Here is a 27326-nt window from a genome sequence, read left to right as displayed (position 1 = left end):
GAGCAACGACATCATAGTTCTACATCCATCTATATGTTTAGAGTTAGTAAAGTTCCAGGCGGGATGTGGAGCATTGCAAAGCTATCCCCAGCATTTGATCCCCAAATGCTAATCCTTCCTCTTTGCCAGTCACTCTTGCCATATTTTTATATTTTGCTATTGTTATCTTCCAAACTACATAAACTGATTCCTGCTTTAACAAAAATGAATGTGAGGCATAAACACTAATATCATGCAGTGTTTACGTCAGATCTTTCCCGCTCACAATGTGCCCCAACAGTGGGTGGCTTACCTGAGTGCAGCCCTATCCTTATTCTGACTGGCACATCTGGCATGTGTCTCATTTTAAAGGTGCCCACTGAACTCAGGATATCCAGAGACATGTTTGCAATCTCAGCTGCATGCCTGTTACCATTCCGCTTTGGAAGGCCAGAGGCAACCATGTAAGCATCCCCAATTGTTTCCACCTGTGTGGCAAACACAAAGATTTTAGCATTTTCCATATTTGTCTCTGAAATATTCGATCCTGGCCTTTACAGTCTGGAAGTAATAACAACATTGAACAGATACTTGATCAATCTACTAATACCTCAATCCAACTTTTCTTAATTTCCCATGTTGATAGAAGCCATGTTTCCTGATCCTGACTTTGCTGAAACTGCTCTGAAAATGGGTGCCACTAGAAACATAGGTGATTTTCCTTATCTTTGGAATGTTTTGACCAACATCCTTACTGATTATATAATTAACAATAGTTCACATTCCACTCTACCACTGCTGGTTCTTTCAAGGAGGACAATAAATGTCTCAGATAGAGAATTTATCAGTTGAATTCATCTGTTTCTGAGGATCGGATTATACTTATCCCATCTTGGAGAAGTGGTTTTATTATTGATTAGTTGAGCCATGGGAAAAAAACATAAAACTTATTAATGCAGAGAGATGAGCTTATGCACAAGTTAAAGCGCTCTATTCATCGGTGAAGTATCCATTGTTATCTGAAGTTATTGCACCATTCTTTAAAAATTGTTCATAATTTTCCATCTTATGTAACTTCCATCAATTGGAAAAGATGGGTTCAGAGAAAATAGGATTTTATTTCTATTGTATATTAATCTGAAATAGCCAGACTTCAAATAGAGAAGGCTCTCACTATTGAGATTGAGAGCCATACTTGAAAATATTAAAGAAAACCCTTTGCTGGCAAAGGAAATAGGTTTAAAAGTGTTTATGTATGCAGCTTAACAGACAGAGGAATGTTTACTGTAGTGCTCCAGTGACTATAAATTAATTGTTAAATGCAGATGGCCCTTTGTTGCAGGATTGCCAAACAAAATGGTGATGCATTTAAATAAGGTAAGAGATCTCTATGAGTGTAAAGACCAAAGGGAGGATGTAAAATTGATTCACTAAGGTAGATTCTCTAAGTTAAACCAGAGATTTGGAGTGTCAGTTGTAAGGAGACACCACAGAAATTAGGAGTCTTTTCATTTGCACTGAAATGGTTAGGACTAGATCGGAACAGACGAGTTCAAATTCATGGGGATTAATCATACCATATATACAAACCTATTTCAAGCTGTAATAACTGCAATTATAAAGGGCCCTAATGAGAAAGCATTTAGAACATTGTCTACATATCTGCTCTCCCTATCCAAGGAAGAAAATGCTTGCGAAAAAAGAGAGTGTAATCACCAGATTGAATCCAGGGATGAATTAAGCTTGACAGGGTAAATGCAGGGATAAGGTTTTCCTTGGCTAATGTATCCAGAATGGCAGCCTCAAAATAAGGGGATGGCCATTGAGGACTGAGATGAGAAGAAATTTCTTCACCTGAGGTTAAGTGAATCTCTGGAATTCTCTCCCAAACAGGGCTGAAGTGTTTCAGTTGCTCAGTGTATTCATGGCAGAGATAAATGGATCTTAAGGGAATCAGGGAAAATGGTTCAGTACAGGAAAGTGGCACTGAAATAAAACATCAGCTATGACCATATTGAATGACAGAGGAAAGGTGAAGGGCCAGATGGACAACTCCTGTCAACTTCTATTTCTTATGTAAGGCATAAACTTAAGATTACTGACAAAAAAATGAGGAGAGAGAATTATCTGATTTACACATCATTAAAATAATTGAATTCAGAAACAAATGAATCAATGGGTTATTCAATATATAAGAAAATAAAGGATTTTTTACATTTACTGATTGCATTAATGTCTGTATAAAGAAGGCTAATATTCGTGATGGTTCTATTGTCGTAAAATATCATTACTTTTAGTCATACTGTTTCTATTCTGTTCTATAATCCTTACGCAGAATTCCATCATTGTAATGTTTCTGTTCCATAACAAACATAGGAGTGGAAATCCCTCAATCCCAATTTATGGATGATCTTTACCCCAGCTCTGTTTTGCTTTGCTCCATATTGAGGCTCCCCAGTGGCACAGCTAATAGAGCTGCTGTTTCATTGCTTCAATGATCTAGGTTCAATGCTGACTTCCAGTGCCAGCTGTGTGGAGTTTGCACATTCTCCCTGTGACTGTGTGGGTTTCCTCTGGGTGTAGCAGTTTCCTCCCACATGCCAAAGATGTGAGGATTGGTAGGTTAATTGGCCACTGTAAATTGCCCCTGGTGTGTAGATGAGTGGTAGAACCTGAGGGGAATTGATGGGAATGTGGAAAGAATAAAATAGGATTAATGTACGTGGGGGCTTGATGGTTGGCGTGGACTCAATGGGCTGAAGGGCCTGTTTCTGTGCTCAATAACTCTGATTGGGACTAGCTTAGATGGGCATATTGGTCAGCATAGATGAGTTGGTCTGAAGGGCCTGTTTCTGTGCTGTATGACTCTATGACTCTATATCCTTTTATATTTGCACTAAACAAAAATATCAGTCTCAAAGATTTCAATTAGCTTAGTAAACAGTCTGTTTGGAGCAAAGCATACTAAATTTTGAGCAACAATCAGATAACATTTTACAGGGAGGGAAGAACGGAAGAAACCTGCATGGTTCAGAGGTTCTCAATGTGTTCATTCCTGTGGGTATTGCTGTGGAAACTGGGCAGACAAAGGATTGTGTCCTGGCCTGCTTAGTTCTTAGTCTGACTTGATCCACACAGCAAAATACCAAGATATCTTTCAGTAAAAGAGATAAAATCAGAGGCAGTCGCGTCTTTCAGATGAACACTGATACCTACTGGCAATGAATTCACTTCATTGTTGTGCCTTATGATGTCATGTAACAACAAGTGAGCTATAACCTGGCTGGCAACACACTCTCAATAACTTGTTATCTTACATTTCCCTCATTTATAGGTGCAAAACACATGTACCCTTGTGTGACCTCCTTACCAAAGGCTAGATTTATGCAATAGGATTGAGCACAATCATTTTTTTAAGATTTAGTACACAGCTTGGAATGATAGACATGATATAGCCTTGTCCTGGACATTTGTTACACACAATCACCAACCTTAAGGAAAGTGGCAGCCTTGAATCAGCCAAAATATTGTTTTATAGGAAAGCAGAGAAAACTGTAAATCAGGTAAATCTTTATAGCTTCCTTAATCTGCTAGTGGCTCAAAGCAATTCAACATTGGTTGGAGTCTTCACTTCTGGTAAGACAACATTGATCAGGACCTGAAGGTCCTGTTAGAGATTCATGTAAAACCTTATCTTCCCATCAATGTATATGTTCATAGTCTTAAGAACCCCTCTATTCCTGTCACCTGGTGCAAAACTACACCACAAATTGATTAATGGTGGTAGCAAGAGACAGTTAACAGTACTATTGGAACCACTGAGGGCTTGTTAACCTATAGCTAAATAATATTGATTGATAACTGCTGCTCCCATTTACTTACCTTATAGACGTCATGATTTTCCAACACTGCATCAAAAAGCGTATAGAGGTCATTCAGTAGGTCGACCACTTCGATGGGCTCACTCATTGCTGATATTGTAGTAAAACCTACAATGTCGCTGAAATACAGGGTTACCTGGTCAAAGTACTCAGGCTCAACAGTACAGCCAGTCTTCAGGGACTCTGAAACTGATCTAAAATTGAAGTACTGTCTTATTACAAAGCTTCTAAGAATGCAAAACTGTGACAAATTTTGAACACACTAAATCGTTAGTATGTTGTTGACTTACAACATAGGGAATCTGGATTTGCCAGGTTCAAACATGCTACGGAGTTCTAATGCTTGCTAAAGAAAAAGAACTTTAATAATTTCAGATAGTACATTTTTAAATTATTGGTAGCGTCCTCTGGTAAAATTCATGATAGGATTTCATAAGTAATTATAAGCAAACAACAGGGTCCATTGGGGAAATAAAACAAAGCATTTCTTGGCTCCCTGCAATACCATAAGTAACCTTATGTCATCGGATGTAGCATTATATCAATGGGCATGTGAAAGTACATGCAGGAAAGGGAAATTCACAAGCAGGAGTGCACATACTGATTTATGTTTTACTTGGGCGCATTCCCATATTCACCAATGCAATATGATCCAAATTTAGGCACCAAATATTAGTAACAACCTTTCCCAGGTTAGAGTGACCAGCTGCAGAGTGATGTTTCCTATATTTTCTTCCAGCTGTGTGCATTAGGTCCACATTCACATAAAGATCCTGTGCTACACCAGAGTGTATCCTTTCATTTCCTATATACTGCCATATAGTTTATGGGTGTCACTGCAGTGAATTTTGACCAGATAATCAAGCATGAGGGGCAAGGCGCCCACTACCATTCTAAGGTTTAACCAGCATCCTATGGATCTACCTTTCAGCAAGATTCAATGAAGTGAGAACCTTGGTTAATTTTTTTTCTCCCCACTAACCTAGGTACACTTAAAATCAAATTATGGTGCCCAGTCCTATGTGGGATTTGTTAACAAGGAACAGGCCAGGGATGAAAATCACACATCATATTGTGAAGTCAAATCCTGAGCCATGTCTTGAACTTTTAAAGGAAAAATGGGAATGATGAAATAAGTGTAGAAAGTTCCATCAAGATTTGCAACTAATGCATAGCAATTTGAAAAGCTCAACAAAAGGTTATACTCACTGAGGTAACATCTGGGTCAGGAGTTTCTCTGTCTTCTGTTTCTCTATTTCTAATTCCTCAGTTCGCTCTCTTATCAAATCTTCTAAATTACTGGAATATTGTTCAAGCATTCTCAGCATAGAGTCAATGATATTGGTCTTTCTGCCTTTGTTAATGTTTCCGAACTGCAGAAGCAAAAATAGATGTGTGTAGGTAGATTATTCACACAAAGTCATCTGAAGAGATTAGCATCTAAAGGAAGAGGAAGGGTTATAGTAAAATGGAACAGGGTTTCTATAACTGAAATCAGTCTAATTTAAAGCAGAACCTACAACAAGGTAAATTATTAAAATCTTACGTTATCAAAGACCTCATCAAAGGATGGTCTTTTTTCCGGTAATTCATTCCAGCACTGCCTCATTAACTGAATACATTCCATGGGAGCCTGATCCGAGGTAATAATGGGCCTGAGTAAAGGGGGAGGCTTTTTTATAGTCTGGATAATTTCTGCAGAATGGAATTAATGTAATTTCAGTAAGTTTCTTTGCAATTTTTTTAAAGTGTTTTCTTCTTAAGTCATTGACTGCCTGACTTGTTTCACAACAAACAAAGAAAAGGGAAAAAAAAACAAATGCTGGAATCATGATTTTGTTTTAAAAAATCAGAAAAACCTGAACAGATCCTTTGATATCTATAAAGTGAAAAGATGGGTTAAAATTCAGGTGTATTTTGGTCAGAACTGCAAGATAATGAAGCAACTTGGCGGATTGGAAGTATAGATTCTTCTTGGTCTGAAAGGTTTAATTGAGTAATTCCAGATCACACATTTTCAAATAACACCTTGCAGGTTTCAAAATATCCAAAGCGTGATTAATTAAGCCCTTTCCAAATATTGGTGGAAACAGCAGAGATCACTATGATAAAATCTTAAAATACTCTGATTAAACAATATAAAGACACTAACAACGCAATCACTCACAGCCCTTCTGGCCTATTGAAATCAATAGAGTTGAATTCCCTGACTCAGGTCCAATCAGGCACAGGTTGTTTGAAGACACAAGAGACTGCAGATGTTGGAATCCGGAGCAACAAACAACCTGCTGATAGAACTCGGTGGGTCGAGCAGCATCTGTGGGGGGGGGGGGGGGGGGGGGGGGGGGGGGAATTGCTGACGTTTTGGGTCTAAACCCTGCATCAGCATGAGTGCAGAGGGGAAAGAGCCAGTATAAAGAGGAGAGGGGGAGTGATGAGACAGGGGCCAGAGGTGACTGGTGGGCCGAGGGGGGAGGGGGTGATTGTTTGAATACTTTCCCACTGTATGTGGTGGGGAAATTGCAGAATCCTTGTACTTCGCTCCCACATTCCATCATTGGAGTGCCTGGTTGCAATTCTCTGCAAAATTGTTCATCTGTTGATGGATCAGGGAACAAATGAGGAAAATCTTTTTGAGGGAGTTCTTATGATCTGGAATCCAATGCCCCATAGGGTTGATGAAAGCAAAATCAATCAGTGGCTTCAGATGGGAACTGGATAGGCTATTGAGAGAGATAAATTTACAGGGCTATGGGGAAAGAACGGGCAATGGGAATGATAGGATTGCTCCACTAAGAACCACCAGACACTTGAAGGGCTGAAAGGTCTCCTTCTGTGCTGTAATAATACTGATTTTATGATTCTATAGAGAATACATTTGGCCCAACATTTCTGGTCAATGATCTTTTATCTGTTACCCTGCAGGTCATTGATCTGAAATGTTACCTCACTGTCCACAGATGCTGCCGGACCTTTTGTATATCTCCCGCATTTTCTGTTTTAACCCTCCCTTGCCCAGAGAGATCAAGGCCTACTGTAACATGCAACTGATAACAGACTAATAGGATGTAACTCAGAGGGACCCAAGGATTGAGCCAAATCTATGCATATTACATTTCTATTCCAGACGATACACTTAATGTTTAAGCCTTGGGGGTTGGGTTTGCAGGTGGGGGTCTCTGCATGTTCTTAAACCACATAAATGAAATACTTACCTTCTGCAGACATTTCAAACATGCAATATGGTGGGCCTCGTACAACCACCTCCTGCATTATTATGGAGAAACTATAAATATCACTTTTGAAGGTGCCATTCATTAAAGGGTTGGGTTTTCGTAGTATCTCAGGAGCAGTCCACAAAAATTCTGAAATAAGACAAAAGTCTATTATTCTGGAAGTACAATATCAAGACGTTGTATAGATATAAAAAAATCAGAAGAGGCTGAAATATTAGTTGCTACTGCTCTGATCATCTAAGTTATAAGGCTTGTTCTTCTTGGATGAAAGGAGACTTTGAGGTTATTACTGAAAATCAAAGCCAGTTGGGGGAACTAATTGAAACCAAGTAACATTGTGAAGAAGAATTAGGTAGAGTCTATCAATATTTATGATTATGCGATCATTCATTTCATTCACTGAGTTCATACTTTGCAGTGTTACTCATATTCAACTTATTGGATAATTCTAACTATTCCAGTGAAAAAAATGATTTTACCAATAGTACAAGTTAAAAACTAAGACAATTATGTTGTCAGAGATACATTGAAGAGAACAACAGGTGGGGTAAGTGTTAAACATAACTTGGGGCAATGTGGGAGCATATAGAGTTTGGTTAAGGATAGTGATGGATAGTTTCTGATCATTTTAACCTCCTGAATTAGGGCTTCTCATTTATGAATAATAGCTCCTTGGGTAAGCCACTGGATCATCATCATCAGGATCTGTGAAGCATCCTTATATTTATTTCTGAAATCAAATAGGAGGAAATCAGCTAAAAATGTAATTATACATGCCAGATCCAAATCAGAAAAATAAATAAAACACTAACCTGCACTTACCTTTATACTCAACATTGGTGACCTCATTCATGGCCAGTATAAAGTTGATGGGCCAAGGACAAAGAACTTAGTATGTTAGTAGCAAATCTACTGGTGGGGCAGGAGGTCAGATTCACCAACATCAAACCTCGCCTTGTCTCTGAGAGCCAGAGATGAGCTTCCCTGTGCGGATGAGATGGCCAGTGGTTCTCTTCAAAATTGCCAACCACTGGTTAGCACAATCCAGTCCAGTGCATTTGTCCAATGAAATTTATTTCAACAGAGGCATTAACCCATTTAAAATGGATATACTTACAAGCTGCTAAAACAGTGAAAGATGGAATGTAGAGTCACAGAGGAATACAGCACAGAAACATGGTTGGCTCACTGAGTCCACACCAATCATCAAGCTCCCATATTTAACTCTAATTCTACGCTAACCCATTTACCCACCTTCACCCCCTCCCCCAGATCCTACCACTTATTTACACACAAGGGGCAATTTACAATGGCCAATCTATCCTACCAGCTGCTGGTATGTTAATAATTCTATGCAGATCTTTTCATAGTGTCATTTCAAGGCTCAAAGTAAAGTTAGGCTGCAAAGTTCATCATTCGCAGAAGTGTGGTAACCAGTTACTGTGGCAACAGTCGTGTTGGTCATGGTCCTTCTGCATGAAAATTCTTATCCGCTTCAGCTTGTCGTATGATTGCATTTGTTACATTAATGGCCAAGAGATCCATTCTATTTAAATGGAAGGACCCTATACCTCCTACCACATTTCAATGGTTTTCTCAAACTATAACATGTTTAAACTTAGAAAAAATTAGGAGTGGTACTGTTGATCCTTCGCTTAAATTTGAGGAAGTTTGGAGTCCATTTATTCAGTATTTCCATATGATGTAAGCAGACCTTTTTCAAATCCCTTTCAATAACCTTTGAATATAGAGGAGCGGAGCTAATGACATAATAATGTTTTTTTTTAACCGAAGAAATATCAGCCCAGCTTTTTGTTTCGAAGTTTTTGGTTTGCTTTTGTTTATTTTTTTTTAATTTTGGGGTTCTCTTTTCATATAATTAAATTTCTTTTCAAATTCTTTTGTATCATGTTCACTTAGTAAGAGATTAGGAGGTTCAGATTATATATTTTACTCCCTGTGAGTGTATATGTCAACTGTTATTATTGTTATCCCGATCTCTTCGCACCATGTGTATAATCACTATTGTTATGTATATTAATTTGAAATTTAATTTGAGATTTAATAAAAAGATTGAAAAAGAAAGAAAATTCAATGACACTTGAGGCCTACAATGTCAGGCATCACTGCTCCATTGTGGAGTGTGCAAAGGAAAATAACAGATATGTCCAGGAGGTTATGGAGTGAGAGAGGTCTGGCAGTCAGGGATGGGGTCTTTGGGATAGGGATTGGGAGATCTGTGGGTGATGGGGTCTGAACATGGGAATGGGGGATGGGAGTTGGGGAACCTGAAGGAATATAGATAAGTAATCAAATTAATGTTGGGTCCCTAGCATTAGGCTGTATCAGGCTACGACTGACTCTGCAGTTCCCAAAACCTGGTTAGATTTGAAAATACCTAAGGAAAGGCACCGTTCAGAACTAATTTCCCTGGCAATATGCTAAAGGAAGTCTGCACAGTGAATGATGTCATTAGGTGCACAAACGATTCGTAAGCATAGTCAAATGTCCAGATTGGTGCCATTCAATCCAGAAATTATAGCAATCACATTCTACTTTGTAAAAACTGACTTTCACACAGGTAGCTGTACACATCCAAATTCCAAGAGCTTACAGCATGCCAACCAGGCATAGCTCATAGGACAAGTTGCTCATGGAAAAAAACATTACATAAAGCTATATCAAGGTGAACAACTAGGAACCATGCTGAGAGCAGTCTCCTCTGCTTGCTTTACCTTCTGCTGGAGGCTCCATCAATGGAATGTTCTGGGTTTTCGCCACCTCAACATAGCCATAGTCCGTCACTTTAAGCACAAAGCGGCCATCCACCACACAGTTGCGTGACTTCAGGTTTCCATGTATGTAATTATGATGGTGCAAGTACCGCATACCCTGTGGTAATAAACAAAAGAAAAATAATATCACTGTTTAACTAAAAGCTGTAAACAATTTCCAGTGAGTAACCATAAAAGCATTCTTACTCCTCAACAAGCTGTGTTGTGTACATTACATCATAAAAATGAGTGCTATGTCATGGTAGTTTGGTTGACAATTGGATGCCATGTTGAGCTGTATCTGAATGTGTTGGCATTGTCCTTCACGGTCAACTACTGAAATACTTTGTTTTGGTACATGTGTATGTAAAGTCAGTTTTACAAGACACAAGGGTGGACTTGCACTGCCCCTTTGTTTGTCTCCTATCCCCCCTCATGACCTTTCTGAGCTCATCTCAACTATTAGTCCTTCCTCCTCTTCCCTACCATTCAACTTCTTCCAAGGCTTTCATGTTAACTGATATTGTTAACAGTCTTCTCTCCTCAAAACAGGAGGGAAACTTTAAAAGTGCTTTCTTTGGAGATCATAAAGAATCCAACTGAGATCATTCTGAAGAACAGCAGCAGTGTTATTGCTGATGTCCTGCTCAACATTAATCCATCAGTCAACATCACAAAAATAGTTTATCTTGTCATTATAATGTATAAACTAATTCATGGGGAGCTTGCTGTATACAAATTGGTGGTTATATTTCTTGCATTACAGCACTTTAAAAGTATTTAATTGACTATAAATCTCTTTCAAAGTCCTGATGTTGTTACTGGTACTTTATCATCTCTATACCAAGAAGAAAGGGACTATTTATCTATCATGAATATCATCTACCTTGATCAGATCCAACAGAAGTGATGACTTGAACATCCAGTCCAATTTTACATCTTCATTTCTCAGTAGATCGAGCAGGCTCCCACGAGTGCAGAATTCTGTCACGATAGCAAGCAACCCACAGTCATGGAAGAAGCCAAGGAAAAGGTTTATGTTTTCATGTCGTAGGTCCTTCATCTAAATCAATAAAAATCTATCAATCAGGTTAACAACAGAAAAGATGGATTAAAATCAATAAAATTAATATGAGTAGTCTTTCCAGTGTATGCTGTTAAATGTAAACTTGCCAAATGAGAATGCTGGCTGGATATGTATGCTTCATCATTGTACTTCAACAAACCTGCATCTCTACCACAAAGGAGAAGTATAGATATTCTTTACTCCTTTGTTGTTGGCTGTGCTTATTTAAATGTTTTGCCCGGTCTGCCCATCAGGTCCCAATGGAGTAAGATGTAAAGCAGCTATTGACAGCACTTCCTAAGAATTTTCAGTTGTACAATGGTCTCATAAGCTGACTTGCTTTTATTTTTGTCTTTCTTCCTCGTATGGAAGTATCTCAGTTCCACTTTGGTCAGCTGAAGCAAGACTGGGAAATATCAGTTCTGGAAGTTGCAGGACAGGCATATGTCATATATGTCATACTGCTCTTTTGTTGATTGCAAAGGATGTCGTGCTGCTTAACTGTTCTATTGTCTTTAGCCAATTAGTTTAGTGAGTTCTCAACTACCTTTTTGTAACTATTTGGATAGCCTATTGTTTAGAACCTTTTGATCCAGTAACCTAAATTATACCGAAGTAAGTCATATCCCATGAATGGGATTTCAGCTTTATTTAAACAAAAATAAAGTCAGCCAAATATTTTTCAATTAAACCACAGATCCCTTATCAGATTGACAGCCAGTGGGTGGGATGATGACATTCTGAGTTTTATAAAATTGCTTCTCGCTAATGACATGTATTTATTTTAAAATATGCCATACAGTACCTTGAGATGCCGTTGAACAGTATTAGTTCAGACATATAACCTCCTCAATCTGCATTCATTTAATGTCATATACAAATTTTTCTATTCTGTATATTCCCTTCACCTACGTGGGGTTAAGGGAAATAGTTTTATCAGGAGTACAATAAGATGTGCTACAGAATATTGAGGAATATGGAAGGATGTTATTTATCATGCAAACATTTAAAAAACTGTGTGAAGATAGCAGAAATAGTAATTTAGCATAAGCATGCTAAGCATTCAGATGACATTACTAAGAGTAACCTCACCCTAAAGCTCAGTAATGGCATTGGCTAACAGTCCCATGCAACCTCCCTCCCCTTTGCTCATCCTAGATAAGATATCTTTATTAGTCACATGTACATCAAAACACACAGTGAAATGCAGGTTTTGCGGAGTGTGTTCTGGGGGCAGCCCGCAAGTGTCACCACGCTTCCGGCACCAACATTGCATGCCCACAACTTCCTAACCCGTACATCTTTGGAATGTGGACGGAAACCAGAGCACCCGGAGGAAACCCACACAGACACAGGGAGAACGTACAAACTCCTTACAGACGGCGGCCGGAACTGAACCTGGGTCGATGGCACTGTAAAGCATTATGCTAACCGCTACACTACTGTGATATATCTTTAACTGATGGTGTTTATCCAGAGGAAAATCAAAAGAAGTATTCTATTCAACCTTCTAGAATAGCCTAAAAGGGATGAACTTGGTCATAACCAACCATTAAAATATTAATCGTAATTAATCCTGCAATATAAAATATTTGTTTATTAATCCTGTTTCAATAGCACCATTGAGCAAGGAAAGTGCCTTTAATTTGCCTTTATCAATGGTCCTATGAATAAATCATGAGGCATCAGGTATTTGGGGTCCTGAGACTTGCAGCAGGCCAAGGAGCTGAGAAAACAGGGCAGCCAGGTTAGCCTGAGGGAAGTATCATAAAACTTGTACATGGAAACTCCCTTCTTAAGGTGCACTGGGTGGGAGAGTGGGGTGAGGTGAGGTTAGGTGAGTAGGTGCTGAGAAAAATGGCACAGGGTTTAGGGTGAATGGCAGGGAACCTCAATAAAATGGCGACTGGAGTCTGTGGCAATGTGGTAGCTGGAAAATCAGTATTGGTGACAACATAATAGCCAATGGGGTGAGGCCAATAGAGTCCACGACAAAATGGCAGCTAGGGCTCCAAGAAGATGTTTTGGGCTGGATTTGACTGCAAAATTGTGTTTTTTTTTCATTGATCTGCAATTAATGCCAAAAAATTAATCAGTTTATTTGAAATCACTTCAATTGCAAATGATTGCACAACTTAAATTTTAGTTTTAAACTTACCATCTCAAATACAGCTTTTGTGCTTGGTTTTATGTCACCAAATTCTTCATAAGGGAATTTTTTCAGCCAAACCCAGTCACCCTGGAAAGATTAAACTACCTGGATTAGGATGTATGCTTTCCCATTCGGGGTGCTTTTATTTAGAACAACAATTGCATTTAGTAAAAAAGACGTGCTAAGGTGATGTTAATATTGAGAAGACCTTTTATGTCCATTTGCCAACCACTTATAATGTTGTAATCCACCAAAAGCTGTTTTCTGCAACATGCTACAGTAACAGGCTTGGCAGGTTTCTGCATTCATTTGCCTGCTAGTTTTCACCTGTTGTTTCACTTGGGATTTTAAAATTGCTTATACCTTTTAAATTGTGTACATAATGGTTTAAATGTTGAAGTTTACCAACCTAGACTATTTCTTCAGAAAACCCTCTGCAGTGGACATTAGTGTTGTACGTGTACATCTGCTGCATTGGACTAATGATGCAATGCACAGCTGTGTACACCACAAGCAGTGCTCCATAAAGCATTCTCTATGTGCCTCTCCAAGATGGGGCCACATACTCAATAATCATAATAAAGACAGAAAATGTTGGAAATACTCACCAGGTCATTATGGGAAGAGAAACAGAGTCAGTGTTTCAGGTTAAAGACCCTCTGTCAGAACTGGGAAGAAGTCAAAAGAAGCTTGTTGCACCACAGGGATAGAGTGGGAGGGGAAATGTCCCTGAGAGGGTAAAACCAGGTTGACCATGGGGATAAGCTGTAAACAAGGCTATCTGGTCAATAGTGAATGGTAACAGAGAGGGAGAACACAAACAAAAGTGCCTAGACAAAAGAATGTAGGAGTTGCAAAGTACAGAGCAGAAGGACATGCCAGGCAGGTCAGGTTGGCATGTCATCTCCTACCAGATGAAAAAAAGGGAAAAAAAAACAAACAAGCTGAGCCAATATCAATTCAATAACCAAAGTCAATAATCAATGCAGATGCACAACTAAGGGTTTCTTGTACAAATTTTGTGGGGATGGGGCTTCAATATCAACCTGGCACTTATCAATGATTTCTACATTAGAGCATAAGAATTATGTACATTATAACTAGAAGGCCACATATGTACAAATGATATAAAGATTACCTCATAAACTGCTACATTTGAATTTTCATAGGTGGCAGGTGTAAGGCTTCTAAGTGAGTATGATCGTATTTGAGATTTCCTACTCCTTGTCTCGGAAAGACTTTGTGCTCCTTCGCTAAGTTGACTGTCCTCAGTGCTGATTTTCTTAAAATGAGACGTAAGAATTTAGGACGGGATAATATAAGGGATGATCATGGAGGATACTGATTTTATTCATTCCTTTAAGATTCATTTTACAAATTCATATACTATAATACAAATAATCTAATCTATATATGCAATATAATCAGTAATCTAATTGAATAGCAGTCAAACTACAAACCTTTTTACTCATCTGTGGATTTATAAATGTCACATCATTGAATGTCAGTAAAATCCTATCAGGGCCTTTCATTAATTTTATCTGAATTATTTGCCGCCTGAAAGTGTAAAAAACAGAAATCAGACAAAAGCAGCAAAAGAATCACATCACTTAGCTATGATGGCTCCACTCTGTTTAATTTTTAATCATACACAGTCTTGTTGTAACCTGAAGACAAAAGAGACTGCAGATTATGGAATCTGGAACAAAAACAGAATGCTGGAAGAACTCAGTGGGTCAAACAGCATCTGTGGAGGCAAAAGGTGGGACTTACATACCAGTCTCCACCCTATCCCTTTGCACTGCTATAAATTGGCTATCTTTCCTGTTCCCTCTCAGTCCTGATGCAGGGTCCTGACCTGAAATATTGACTTAAATCTTTTGCCTCCATAGATGCTGCTTGACGCACTGAGTTCTTCCAGTGTTCTGTTTCTTCTTGTAACCTGCCCTCATGGTGCCAATCTTGCTCAGTGCTAGGACTCTTGTCTCTGTGTCAGTATGTTGGTGCATCAAGTTCCAATCCAGAGACTTGAGCACACGATCTGGGCTGGTATTTTAGCACAGAGCAGGTAGGGTGCTACGCAGTCAGAGGTGCTGTCATTTGGATGAGAAGTTGGACCGAGGCCTCTCAAGTGCATGTGAATATTCCAATGGTCCCTTTAGAACATAGAACATTACAGCACAGTACAGGCCCTTCAGCTCATGATGTTGTGCCGACATTTTATCCTGCTCTATGATCTATCTAACCCTTCCCTCCCACATAGCCCTCCATTTTTCAATCATTCATGTGGCTATCTAAGAGTCTGTTAAATGCCCCTAATGTATCTGCCTCCACCACCTCTGCCGGCAGTGCATTCCAGGTACCCACCACTCTCTGTGTAAAAAACTTACCTCTGACATCCCCCCAATACCTTCCTCCAATGCCCCTCATTTTAGCCATTGTCGCACTGGGAAAGAGTCTCTGACTGCCCACTCGATCAATGCCTCTTATCATCTTGTACACCTCTATTAAGTCACCTCTCATCCTCTTTCTCTCCAAAGAGAAAAGCCCTAGCTCGCTCAACCTATCCTCATAAGATATGCTCTCCAATCCAGGCAGCATCCTGGCAAATCTCCTCTGCACCCTCTCTAAAGCTTCCACATCCTTTCTATAATGAGGTGACCAGAACTGAACACAATACTCCAAGTGTGCTCTAACCAGAGTTCTATAGAGGTGCAACACTACCTGGCAGCTCTTGAACTCAATACCCCGACTAATAAAGGCCAACACACCATACACCTTCTTAACAACCCCATCAACCTGCGCGGCAACCTTGAGGGATCTATGGACGTGGACCCTCTGTTTCTCCACACTAGTCCTGCCATTAACCTTGTATTCTGCCTTCAAATTTGATCTTCCAAAGTGTAGCACTTCACACTTTTCTGGGTTGAACTCCATCTGCCACTTCTCAGCCCAGCTCTGCATCTTATCAATGTCCCATTGTAACCTACAGCAACCTTCTACACTATCCACAACACCACTGACCTTCGTGTCATCTGCAAACTTACTAATCCACCCTTCCACATCCTCATCCAAGTTATTTATAAAAATCACAAAGAGCAGGGGTCCCAGAACAGATCCCTGCGGAACACCATTGGTCATTGACCTCCAGTCAGAATAAGCTCTATCTACCACCGCCCTCTGTCTTCTATGGGTGAGCCAATTCTGAATCCACACAGCCAAGTTTCCCTGGATCCCATGCCTCCTAACTTTCTGAACGAGCCTTCCATTAGGAATACCTTATCAAATGCTTTACTGAAATCCATGTACACCACATCCACTGCTCGACCTTCATCAATGTGCTTTGTCACATCCTCAAAGAATTCAATCAGGATCATGAGGCACAACCTGCCCCTCACAAAGCCATGCTGACTGTCCCTAATCAGCCTATGCTTCTCCAAATGCCCATAGATCCTGTCTCCAAGAATCTTCTCCAGTAATTTGCCCACTACTGAAGTAAGACTCACTGGCCTGAAATTCCCAGGGTTGTTCCTATCTTGAACAAAGGAACAACATTTGCTACCCTCCAATCATCTGGCACTACTCCTGTGCCCAGTGAGGACGCAAAGAACATCGCCAAAGGCACAGCAATCTCTTCCCTCGCTTCCCATAATAACCTTGGATATATCCCGTCCGGCCCCAGTGACTTATCTATCCTAATGTTTTTCAAAAGTTCCAGCACATCCTCTTTCCTCACATCGACATGCCCTAGCATATCAGCTTGTTGTACGCCATCTTCACAAATGTCAAGGTCTCTTTCTCTGGTGAATACCGAAACAAAGTATTCATTAAGGACCTCCCCTACCTCTTCTGACTCCAGGCACATGTTTCCTCTTTTATCCCTGATTGGTCCTACCCTCACTCTAATCATCATCCTATTCTTCACATATGCATACAACACCTTGGGGTTTTCCTTAATCCTACTCGCCAAGGCCTTCTCATGCCTCCTTCTAGCTCTCCTAAGTCCATTCTTAAGCTCCCTCCTGGCTGCCTTGTAACTCTCCAGGGCCCTGTCTGATCCATAAACAAAGAGTTGGGTCCTGGCAACTTGGCCAATGCTTATTTCTCAATCACCATCACTAAAACAAATGACTGGTCATAACTGTACATTTTTTCCTTTTCTTTCTACTCTGTTCCACTATTAATTCCACACCACTCCAAAATTGTGGCACCATTTTATGCTACATTTCATTAAAATTGTATCTCATTATTGGTTTTATTCTGTTTCACTTTCAACATCACTGGTTTATTGTTGGCTGTTCTACGTAAGAACATAAGATATTGGATTAGGGAAGATGTGAAATGTTTTGGTCAGGTTATGAAGTCGATTTTCCATTTCTGACTGGAAAGAGTGCCATTGAAATAGCACACATCATCCAGCTAAAGCTGGCATTGAGTTGGAGTTTAATTTGAATGTTTATACCGTGTTCTGTAGTTTATACTTTGTATAAAATATCCTGCCTCCAGATCTGAGCCAAATGGGCAGTCATCCCTTCAAGTGGAAAATTAATTCCAAAGACAAGGCTGCAGCAGCCTCCTTACTGGAATGGCAATTGAGTCCTAGTGACTTAATAAGACATGAACTTGAATAAACTTACAAAACTCCAGCCTGTTCCTCAAGCCTGCAGATCAAAATTGGGATCTCCATAGGCTACAACCTGCTCAGTTTTAACTACTAAGTTTCTGTTTGACATGTAGGGTTAAAATCTCCTGATCTTGTTGATTCACATTCATGTGATGGCAACAACACACTTGAGATCGAAAAAGAGAATCATTTTTAACCGCTAGACCTTAAATTTCATTAAACTTTCACTATTAAGTATTTGCCAAGGACTATACCTTATAAAGCAAGCAAGACCCGCACCGAAGAGCATAGCAAACATAATCAACAGTGGCACCGTGACAGCATAGAAAGGATCAATGCCTAAGACAAAAATATGGAAAGGTAAGTCAAATGACATAAGAATAAAATTAAAGAGAAATAAAAGTTTTCCACTCATGAATACTAGAAATATATGCAGGTTTATTTTAACGGTCCTTTCCATTATCCCACATGTGGATGGCCAAAAATGTACAAAAAGACTATTTCTAACCTGGGATTGGATAAGATAGCTTTGTCATCTCACTACATGTTGTGTGAAACAATGTTCCAAAGTAAAGGTGATCATTGTCAATTCCCCATTGCACCTGTTTTCAGCAAATAGGTACTCTGGAACAGGGATTTCCAGAAGCCCCTGACAGAAGATGACCTTGGTGCCCAACCCTTCAATCGATCCTGCTTTAATCATCTACAGGAGCATTGATGAAATGCATAGATACAGACTAGGCCTTATAAGGCAACAGAGGCAATGGAAGCCCAATCATGCCCAACAAAAGTTCTCTGAGGAAGTATCAGCCAGAGCCGATAGAGGAGAACCCTAGAGATAACATTTGGATTTTCAAAAGGTGTTCAACAACGTGCTACATGAAAGGTTATTTCACATGATAAGAGCTCATGGTGTTATCCTAAACCTCCTACTACATTACAATGGTTTTCCCAAACTATAACATGTTTAAACTTAGGAAAAATTAGGAGTGGTACTATTGATCCTTTGGTTAATTTTGAAGAAACTTGGAGCCCATTTATCCAGCATTTTCATGTGATGTAAGCTGACCTTTCCGAATCCTTCTCAATAATTTTCTATTCGAATATAGAGGAGCGGAGTTAATGACATAATAATTTTTTTAATCGATGAAATATGACAGCTCAGCTTTTGTTTAGTTCTTGGTCAGTTTTTGTTTATTATTACCATTCATTTTGTTTTGTTACTTTTTTTTAGTTTGGGACTTTTTTTTCTTATATAATCAAATTTCTTTTAAGTCTTTTTCATGTTCAATTATTAAGAGATTGGGAGGTTCAGATTACATATTCTACTCTTTATGTTTGTATATGTTAACTGTAATGATTGTAATCCCGGTCTCTTTATAACATGTGTATAATTACTATTGTTATGTATATCAATTTGAAATTAATAAAATGATTGAAAAAGAAAGAGCTCATGGTGCTGCAGGTAATACATTAGCATGAATAGAGGACTGGCTAACCAGAAGAAAGAGATGAGGGATGATAAGAGGGTCATTTTCAAGATGGTAATCTGTAACTAGTGGGTGCCACAGTGATCAGTACCGGAACCACAACCAGTTGTATGATGTAGAGGAAGGAAGGAAGTGAATGAATTGTAGCCAAAAGTGCAGAGTGTGTAGAAGTATGTGGGAGGCCAGCTGTGCGGAGGATATGAACAGTTTACAGAGATGTATTGATTGGTTAAGTGAATGGACCAAAAATTGGCAAATGAAATAAAATTAAAGTAAAATGTGATGTTGTTCACCTTGGAGAGAAACAGATTATTGTTTAAATGGAGGATTGCAGCACGAAGAGATATGGGGGCTCCGAACATGAAAAACAAAGCTAACATAGTGGTGTTGAAAGTAATCAGGAAGGCTAATGGAATGCTGGCTTTTATTTGGAGGGGGATGAAGTATAAAGATAGGACAGTCTTACTTTACAAGGCACTAGTGTGACCATATTTAATGTACAGTTTTGGTTTTTGTTTGCACCTTAAGGAAGGTATAATACATTTGGAGGCAGTTCAGAGAAGGTTCACAAGGATAATCCTGGGTGTGGAGGTTTATGGACAAAGGTTGAACAGGGTGGGTCTGTACTTATTGGAGTTCAGAAGAAAGAGAAGCAATCTTCTGAAACAAATAAAATTCTTAGGAGACAATGGGAGGATGTTTCCCTCTTGAGAACGTCTAGGATGTGATGGCATAGAGTAAGAATAAGGAGGGACTGTTTAATATTGAGATAAGGAAGAATTTTTTCTCTCAAAGAAAGTCTTTGGATTTCTACAGAAGCCACAGAAGCTGAATCTTTGGATAGATAAACACTGAAATAGATAAATATCTGATCAATGATGTAATCAAGGATTGTAGGGAGGGGCAGGGAGTGAACTTGAGGAAAGTTGGATCAGCTGAGATATTGAATGACAGAGCAGGTTTGAGGGACCAAATGGCATACTCTTGTTCTCATGGACTTATAGAACACAAAGGAACAAATCTTAGACAGCTTTTGGAAGATCTAAATTGTTTTTGATGTTTTATAATTCACTGGTGCTTGCCCAAAACTGTAATATGCATATTAATGGATATTACATTCATTTAAAGGGGCAGACGGTTGGGGTGTGATCACACTAGTCTGCTTCACTTGGAAGCTGTTACAAAGATGTGCAGGGTGAGGTTTGGAGACCTCAATCACTAACAGAATTTTGAAACCATAAGTGGAAAAGCAAAATTATTTTCATTCAGTCAAAAATAAATACCTACTATAACAATTCCAGTCTGTTCCTTAGAACAGATGATAATTCTGAGAGTATTAGAATTATAATTTTAAAAATGTATAAGAACATCTGTGAAATGTTTAATTTGTCATTTGTGAGGGAAAACAAATTCTTAAATGATACTAAAGAATCAGAAGGACAGGTCACTTCACCTCCTGTGCAGATTTTCCCACGGATGAACCAACATGCAGAGTCGGTTTTTGGCAGGACTCCATTAGGAAAGTGAATTACTTGCCCTGTTAACCATATTAAATCCGCTTCCATATCAACAAGGTAAGTGCGATGCAGTTCATTTCCTTCGCCATCAGTGTCCAGGATTACATAATCAGCGAAGCTTTCCCCAGTTTTATCTGTCCAGATCTTTTGGTTAAAGCCTTCAAACCTGATGTTTTTGGAAAATTTTGCGATGTTGCTGCCAGAGATCCAGGCTCTGTGTTTTTTACTATTGTGCATAGCTTTGGCAAGAAAGTAGATTGCATTGTAGATTGTTCCAAACAGAGGTGACACCTGGTGAGCAAAAAAAAACTGTTTGAAAGCCTTTTCTATTTTCAAATCCACCATTGGCAGTGGGATGTAATTAAATCATGACAAGTTTACATTAGCAGTTTCCATTGAGTACGTGGGTATTGGGATTTATAAAGCAAATATTAAAAATGAGGATAGAACATATCATTGCAAAATAGTTCATGAATTATATGTACATGCCAGGATGTAGCTATATGATATAGAATTATGGAAATTTATGACACAGAAAAAGGCCATTAGGGTCATCATGTCTATTCTGGTCCAAAAAGAGCTATTCAGACTAATCTTACTTCTCAGTTCTCAGTCTATAGCCTGGAGGCTATTGCACATAAAACACTCATCCAGGCTCTCTTAAATATGCCCAGGATTTCTCTTTCCTCTGTATTTTCAGGTAGTGTGTCCTAAACCTGCTCTTTGAATTAATGCAATTTGATTTAAATCAATTAACCTTTCTGCTATGGGAGATTTCTGATTCATCATGAATGATAATTCTATACACCTTTATTAAATCTCCCCTTAGCATCTCCTGTTATGAAGAAAATAACCCAGTGTAGCAAATCACTCTTCAGAGCTAATCATTTTCAGCCTGGGCAACATCTTCTGAAATTCCTCAGAACCTTCTCCTGATGCCAGCACATTTTGGAATGTAGTGGTCAGAACTGTACAAACAAGCTAGCAATGGCTAAATAGTAATATGTGTAGTTGTAACATGTACTCATTGATCTTATGTCTTATGTTTTGACCAATACAAGGAAGTATCCTGTACACCTTCTTAACCACCTTATTTGCCGATCTGTGTGCCTGCCCTCCAAGTTTCTTTTTCCTTTAAAAGCACACAATATATTGAGTATTTCTTTGACTTGTCTGCTTCCATCACGTTTCTCTAGATTGGATTTCATTTGCCATTTTTCTGGATTCCTTCCCCACTATCTGCTGCATGAATAATTTTTGTATCATCAGCAAATTTCATGGTCCAGCATTGATTCTAAATCATTGATAAATACATCAAAAACAAGGCACCTAGCACTGAGCCCTGTAGGACCGCCCCTGCGAACAGCCTTTCAGTCATTAAAACCCATGCCAATGAATACTTTTTGCTTCCCACTACTGGCTCAATCTTAGATCCAACATGGGTCCGATGGGACAGTTTGCAGTATGGCACTTCTTCAAAACCAGTATAGATTTTCTACTAATTTGACTGTACTTTTGTATGTACTGCTCTCATTCTCAAAAACCTCAAACATGACTTCCCTGTAACAAATCCATGCTGTCATTAATTAATCCGCGTCTTTCAAAATAATGATTTATATAGTGCGTCGTTTTTTTTTCTATTAATTTAGCCACCATCAATGCTGGGTTGACCAGCCTATTGCTATGTCTTTTTGCAGTAGAATGTGATAACTTTTCCCGTGCACATTCTGCTTGGCCTTGACACTTAGATCAAGCAGAATGGTACAACTGTACAAAGGATATGTGACTTAACAGTTAAATGCACTAAACAACATGGATATTGAGTCCAGAAACCCAAAGATTCCAGAAGTGTGCTAATCTCAGATGTTGTACAGAAGGATGCTTCAACTTTCTACTCAGGAAGTAAGTTCCTCCAAATAATTGTTTTTCACAGCCGGTAAGAAAGCAAGAATGGCCGTTAGGATTTGGGATTAGTAGGAACAATCAAATGGTTTTCTGAAATGTGTGGTTCAATTAATCCGTGAGAACAGGTTACTAGGGCAAGGAACCTGAATTAATTATACCCCCACCTCACTTCACTGTCAGTAAAAGTGGGGAGATGGTTATAAAATTGAAAAAAAAATGTTCAAAATCAAGGGTACCTGCTCAGGCTTCAAATGTGTTGCAATTTCCTGCTTTTGCACATGTTCCTGAAATGCCTGATGAAATGACTTTCTTGTAGAATCCATAGTGATAGTCAGCACTGAGTCATAAGCCTTCTGTAGCTTGGAGTTATTCACCAGCACTGGGTAGGGAGTGTTTTCATATGGGAGGCTGTATAGAAGAGTATCATATGGTATAAAGATGTAGCTGCCATCAGTCATCTGCAAGTCATGGGCAACTTCCAAAACCTGTTTCTGAACCCTGCCTCCAATGAGAACTGAATGCATACACATGATGATCACTGAAAACATACAGAAAAATTGTATTATGAAGGTATTATTGTAGATTAAAGATTCATAATCTATTTTATTGTCAGAAAAGCTATTATATCTTCCAAACACCACTGGCTTGAATATACTTATTGCTCAAGTTTTATAATCTTATACAGTTCCATGCAATACTCAATCACCCTCCATACAAAACTGATATAGTCAGCCAATCACATTTAATTTTCCTTGTATTGAGAAATGCAGCTGAAAGGCCAAATGTCCAGGGTAGAAACACTTCTAAAATGATCAAGAATATGATGTCACCTGTGGCTCAGTTGGAGCACTCTTTGCTCCAAGTCAGTTTCAGTTTAAGTCTCACTCAGAGACATGAGTGCATAAATCTAGGCAAGCACTCTGTTAAAGTACTAATGGAGTGCTGTCATCTGGGTGAGATGTTAAATGTGCTTTCTCAAGTAGATATAAAAGATGCCATAGGACTACTTTCTGGAAGACTAGGGAAGGTTCATCTCTTAGCCCAATGATATTTATCCCTCAATCAAAATTTCTAAAACAGATTATGTGATTATCACATACTGCTTACAGTTGCTTGCTTCCACAAACTGGTGACTGCGTTTCCCACAGTATGTAAACACTTCACTGTGTTGATGTGATGTGTTGAAAGGTTGCAATAGAAATGCTTTATTTTCTTCTGAGAAAGAAGAATCATGGAGGGTACTTACATTTACACTGCACCTTTTCATGTCCTCAAGGCATACCCACACTTCAAGGACTGCAGCGGTTCAAGAAGGCAGCTCACCACCACCTTCTCAAGGGCAACTGGAGATGGGCATCAAATGCTGGCTCAGCCTGCAAAGCCCAAATCCCTTGAATGAGTATAAAACAAGGATGTCTCAATGCATGAATTGTTGCATTATAGTCTCTGCAGCTACGAAATCAAGGGTATTGAGGGGCTAAGATAGAATGTATTGAAGCAGAAGGTGGGATGAAGTTTTAAATTTAATAGAGTGAGAATTCACAAAAGAAGCAGTGTTCCTAGGAGGGTTTATTGGAAGCAGAGGAAGAAGTGAGAACAAGCTTTAGGACAATCATTGCTACTTAACTGAGCAATACCCAGTAAATGTAATAGAAAAAGTTCAGACTTGTTCATTTGAACACAAAGGAATTGTTGATGCCATGTGGTAAGTCAGTGCCACAGTAGTTGTTACTCCAAACAATTAGCCAGCACTGAAAATTAGCTTTATAAGTATGAAGTTTCACGTCTTTGGAATTAATCATTGCTGGAATTTTATTTTAAAGTGCTTAATTTTGTTTTACTTTTTCTGTCTCTTTTATCTTTCTCACTCTCTCTCCTAAATCTTTTTCATTTCTGCTTTTACTTCACTGTCCATATAATATTTTACATTGACAAGATTTGGAATTTAAGAACGCAAAGAGGGCACTTTCCTTTATTGATTGAGATATCAAATATAAGATTAGGGAGTCTCTGTTTCTGATAAAAAAAGTTAAATAAGCCTCAGCTGGAGTAGCATGGAACTGTTCTGTTCACCGCATTATGGGAAGGAGGTGATTGTCCAAGAGGGAGTATAGAGAAGATTTATGAAGATAATGCCAAGACCAGAGAATTTTAGGTATGGGGAAAGTTTGGTCAGTCTGGATACTTTTTTCTTTGGAGGCTGAGAGGAGAAAAACATGATGATGCTGGAGGAACTCAGCAGGTCAGGCAGCATCCGTGGAGAAAAGCAGGCGGTCAACGTTTCAGGTCAGTACCCTTTTTCAGGACTGAAAGGAGAAAAAGGGGAAGCCCAACATATAGGAGGGAAAAGCAGAGCAATGATAGGTGGACAAGAGAAGGGAGGCGGGGTGGGCAGAAGGTGGTGATAAGTAGATGCAGGTAAGAGATAGTAATGGGCAGGTGCCGGGGAGGAGGGGAGAGCAGATCCACCGAGGCATGGGTCAAAGGTAAGGAGAGAAAGGAAAAAAAGGTAGAAAAAGGTAGGTTAGGAAAGGGAAGAAGAGATGAAGCATGGTGGGGGGGGGGGGATTACTTAAAGTGGGAGAAATCAATGTTCATGTCATTAGGCTGCAAGGTTCCAAGACAGAAAATGAGGTTCTGTTCCTCCAGTTTGCGCTTGGAATTGTCCTGGCAGTGGAGGAGGCCGAGGACTGACATATCAATGATAGTGTGGGAGGGGTAGTTGAAAAGAGGGGATAGGAAGTAACTATTCACCTTAGCAAAATGATCATTAACCACGGGACTGTAGCACTTGGAGTTATGGAGGAAGTGCTGGGGAGTAGGATTACACTCGTTAACTCTTCTTTGGTCAGCACAGATACGTTGAGCTGATTTCTATGATTCTTTGATTCTATATTACATTTCTTAGTTTAACACTGCTGGTCAAAGACGAGCTATCCAGCCTAATTCAACTTCCCAGCTCTTGGTCCATAGTCATGTGCATTCCACGTACAACGTACATGGTATACATCACACACGGGCTGATCAGCATTTATTGTCTATCCCTAATTGCCCTTGAGAAGGTGATGAATGTTACATTGTGAGTTTGGAAGAATAAAATAGAAGTTATAAGAATGGTTTCATTATTCATCCAACAACCAGGTAAAGATACACTGAAAAACTGAGCAGTGCTGAAAATTTGCACAATCCTTCACTGTTAGAGTCTTCTGCTAGTTCAGGGGTCAGCACTGTGCTAATCAATAGAGCACACGTTGTAAATTTACACTGATTAGTTCAACTCCAGATAAAAATTTATACATACCGCGAAGTTTGTCAAGAGATTTTATTTTCTCTAGAACTTTTCTGATACTCGCAGGTTCTTTGGCCATTGGCAACACAATTCGCACAGGCAGGCCTCGTTTCCTGAGAGCACTACCCAAGTTCACAGCTGTATCCACCCAAATGTCTTCAGCTGATGAGATGATGGCCACGTGTGCCCACCGGAAGTATTTCATCACTTTGAAGAGAACTTGTGTTGGAGATGGCAATGTTCTCGCAAATGTTGGGTAATTTATGGCATCATCCAATTCATAATTAACACAAGCCCATGAAAATATAATTCTATTCCAATTTTTCCCCAGAAGGGAAGCAGCATCACAGTAGCCTGGATTTACTGGGCCAATGAATCCAGACACTATGTCTGAATACCCAAGAAAAGCAACTAGTGCTTTGGAGGTTTGACAGTCTTCATTTAATATCACATAATCTAAGTGGTTGCCAAGATTTAAAGAAGAATCCTTATTGATTTGATCAATAGCCAATTTAGCAGCAACATCTGGAAGAGCTTTGGCAAAAATAGGGTCACATGCCCAGGGTCCAATGACCCCCACCTTGTATGTTATACAATGTATAGAACAAGGAAAAGTTAGTGCAACCAGAATGGTCCAATAAAAATGGAATGGGGTCAAAGTATAAGATGCAAACTGTTGGAGCTTTTTCTTGTCAATCCAGATTGGATGGTTTGATAACTTCAAGATAATGCTATAGAAGTAGGAAGAACACTGTAACATGGTTATCCTACAGCAGTCCAGATTAAAAGTAGGAAAACGCATTTAATGCTTAGTCCAAATTCTTTCAGAAATACTTGCAGTGTCCTGCAAAAGAAAAATAGACACAGGTTTATTCTTCCTGCAAACGTTCACATATTTTCATTTATCCTTGAATGTATATTTTGATATTATGATAGCATTGCTCTTCTTTGTCCGGATATACTTTCCTACATATCCTTACTAAATCTTGTATCTTTGCTCTGCTCAATCAATGGCTAGATCCAGGCAGCTAAATCCCTGATGAAGAGGAGCATCAGAGGAAGTACATTGTGGTGGTGACTATGCATCACTTATAATGGGGTGAACATATTTGTTTAGGCACCCGTGATTTCTTTTATGGCTTATATATGAGCAAAGGTCTTTGACGGAAATAGAAACTGGCACTCAGTATTCATTGCAACACCTCTTCAATTTGTTGTTTTCTAACATCTCAAAGCTAATATGATCCATACTTCCTTCGGTCTGCGTTCCTCTTTTAATCTTACAGGCACTTAAAATTCAAATTCAAGCATCACCCAAGCACTGCTACTTCAATTTATCTCATCCACTTTCCTACACTTCTTGACTTGTGGCCTGTTGTCCACAATCCAGCACAGTTTATTATTCAAGCTCAG

General features: G+C 39.1%; 1 protein-coding gene across 1 annotated transcript in view; it reads right to left on the bottom strand.

Annotated features, from left to right (window-relative positions):
* LOC127573115 (retinal guanylyl cyclase 2-like) overlaps positions 1-26747 on the bottom strand; it is a 37108-nt gene extending 10361 nt beyond the window's left edge. The window contains exons 1-14 of the mRNA XM_052021025.1: positions 25926-26747; positions 22861-23162; positions 20656-21010; positions 17967-18051; positions 14549-14645; positions 14227-14370; positions 13095-13175; positions 10757-10933; positions 9832-9988; positions 7076-7225; positions 5407-5555; positions 5070-5233; positions 3862-4054; positions 293-467 (exon numbers count right to left, since the gene is read on the bottom strand). Coding sequence (XP_051876985.1) covers positions 293-467; positions 3862-4054; positions 5070-5233; positions 5407-5555; positions 7076-7225; positions 9832-9988; positions 10757-10933; positions 13095-13175; positions 14227-14370; positions 14549-14645; positions 17967-18051; positions 20656-21010; positions 22861-23162; positions 25926-26715 — 3019 coding nt within the window. The 5' untranslated portion in view covers positions 26716-26747. The remainder of the gene's footprint in view (positions 1-292; positions 468-3861; positions 4055-5069; positions 5234-5406; positions 5556-7075; positions 7226-9831; positions 9989-10756; positions 10934-13094; positions 13176-14226; positions 14371-14548; positions 14646-17966; positions 18052-20655; positions 21011-22860; positions 23163-25925) is intronic.
* Positions 26748-27326: the final 579 nt, after the last annotated feature.

This window comes from Pristis pectinata, chromosome 8, assembly GCF_009764475.1.
Source record: "Pristis pectinata isolate sPriPec2 chromosome 8, sPriPec2.1.pri, whole genome shotgun sequence".
Lineage (NCBI taxonomy): Eukaryota > Metazoa > Chordata > Chondrichthyes > Rhinopristiformes > Pristidae > Pristis > Pristis pectinata.
This window is presented reverse-complemented; position numbering and strand designations above follow the sequence as displayed.